The sequence below is a fragment of the Microtus ochrogaster genome, chromosome 1, assembly GCF_000317375.1.
Source record: "Microtus ochrogaster isolate Prairie Vole_2 chromosome 1, MicOch1.0, whole genome shotgun sequence".
In the NCBI taxonomy this organism is placed as follows: Eukaryota; Metazoa; Chordata; class Mammalia; order Rodentia; family Cricetidae; genus Microtus; species Microtus ochrogaster.
This window is the reverse complement of record NC_022009.1, coordinates 124,198,705-124,200,227: the sequence shown is the minus strand read 5'-3', so window position 1 is coordinate 124,200,227 and position 1,523 is coordinate 124,198,705. Positions and strand designations below refer to the sequence as shown.

Here is a 1,523-nt window from a genome sequence, read left to right as displayed (position 1 = left end):
CTGAGTGACAAACATGTATGTTCATGTTTCTGATGTGTGGGCTGAGTTTAAAAAAGCAAATGTCTTCAGAAGGAAAGCCACGCGCTTAAGGTTTAGATACATGCTTCCATATGTATCTTTGGATCCTTTCTTCTGTCTTGACTGTTTTTAATTTGGTAGTCCAGGAGGCATGCTGTTGGTTCTAGTTTGTCTTCAGCTTAGAGTAGAGTTAGAAAGGCTGGAGCGGCGCTTAGCCTAGAGCACTTATCTCATGCTCAAAGCCCTGGTCTCAAACTCTAGTACTAAAAAAAATAGAATGCTGTCGTAGTTGAAATCTTGAGTGTGATTATTTATAGAACACTTTTATTTGTTTTTAAATTAGCATACCAAGTGACAATTTCCTTATGGCATTGCAATGTGTACTCCAGTTTGGTTAGCTGCCCTCCCCCCAGGACTGTGCACATCAGCATTGTGCCTTTCTGCCTTCATGTCACTGTGTCCTGATCCTGATTACACCTTCGTTCTTACGGTTTCTTTTTCCTTCTCCCGTGGGCTCCTTTCTAATTCCATGACCTCTGCCCACGCTTGTTCCTGTGTGAACACCTAAGATGTGCATGTAAGAAAGGACATACAGCTGAGTGATGGAGGCGCATACCTCTAATCCCAGCACTCGGGAGGCAGAGGCAGGCAGATGGCTGTGAGTTCGAGGCCAGCCTGGTCTACAGAGCGAGTACCAGGACAGGCTTCAAAGCTACAGAGAAACCCTGTCTTGAAAAAAGAAAGAAAGGAAAAGGACGGACATGCGATGTTTGCCTTTGAGAGCCTGGTCACCTCACTTTTATGCACATATAGATGCCTGTTGATAAACTGTCATCTTTCTTTCTTAGCTCTTAACTGTGGTCTGCTCTGCAAATGTCTCTCATTGCTCCCTGTTGAATTTGCCATGATGCTGCTTACCATGGAGTCTGTGCATGTTTCCCCGCAGCTGCCATGTCAGTCAAGGAAGTCCTTCAGAGCTTGGTGGACGACGGCATGGTTGACTGCGAGAGAATCGGGACGTCCAATTACTACTGGGCTTTTCCAAGCAAAGCTCTTCATGCCAGGACACGCAAGCTGGAGGCTCTGAACTCTCAGGTAAGGAAGGCTCCGCAGCCCTGAAGAGGCGTGCTTTCCAATACCGTTCTCGTCTTGGTGTGGAATTGAGGGTAATCGATGTGCGGACTGAGTGATTGAAGACGAGGGCGTTCTTACTCCCTCTGCTCTGGTTTTCTGGGAACTCCATAAGAGATTGACAACATCAGCCACGTTACCAAATCATCATATAAATCAACTGCTGGCCTGCAGGCCTGAGAGTTGATGCTGAGTGTAGTTTTGAGTACCCTCTCTTTAGTTCTTAGAAGTCATAGGTCAAAACTTAACCTGACACAGCTCTGTGAATCGGGAGTTAGGGCATGGTGACATGTATGCAGTAGGTCCTGTGTGAATCAGGAGTTAGTTAGGGCATGCTGACATGTATGCAGTAGGTCCTGTGTGAATCAGGAGTT

The 1,523-nt window shown here is 46.3% G+C and overlaps 1 protein-coding gene across 6 annotated transcripts in view; it reads left to right on the top strand.

Moving 5' to 3' along the window:
- Mnd1 (meiotic nuclear divisions 1) overlaps window positions 1–1,523 on the top strand; it is a 50,373-nt gene that overhangs the window by 15,275 nt on the left and 33,575 nt on the right. For all 6 annotated transcript variants that reach the window (XM_026785872.1, XM_026785900.1, XM_026785844.1 and 3 more), the window contains exon 4: window positions 965–1,113. In XM_026785872.1, the coding sequence (XP_026641673.1) occupies window positions 965–1,113 (149 nt within the window). The remainder of the gene's footprint in view (window positions 1–964; window positions 1,114–1,523) is intronic.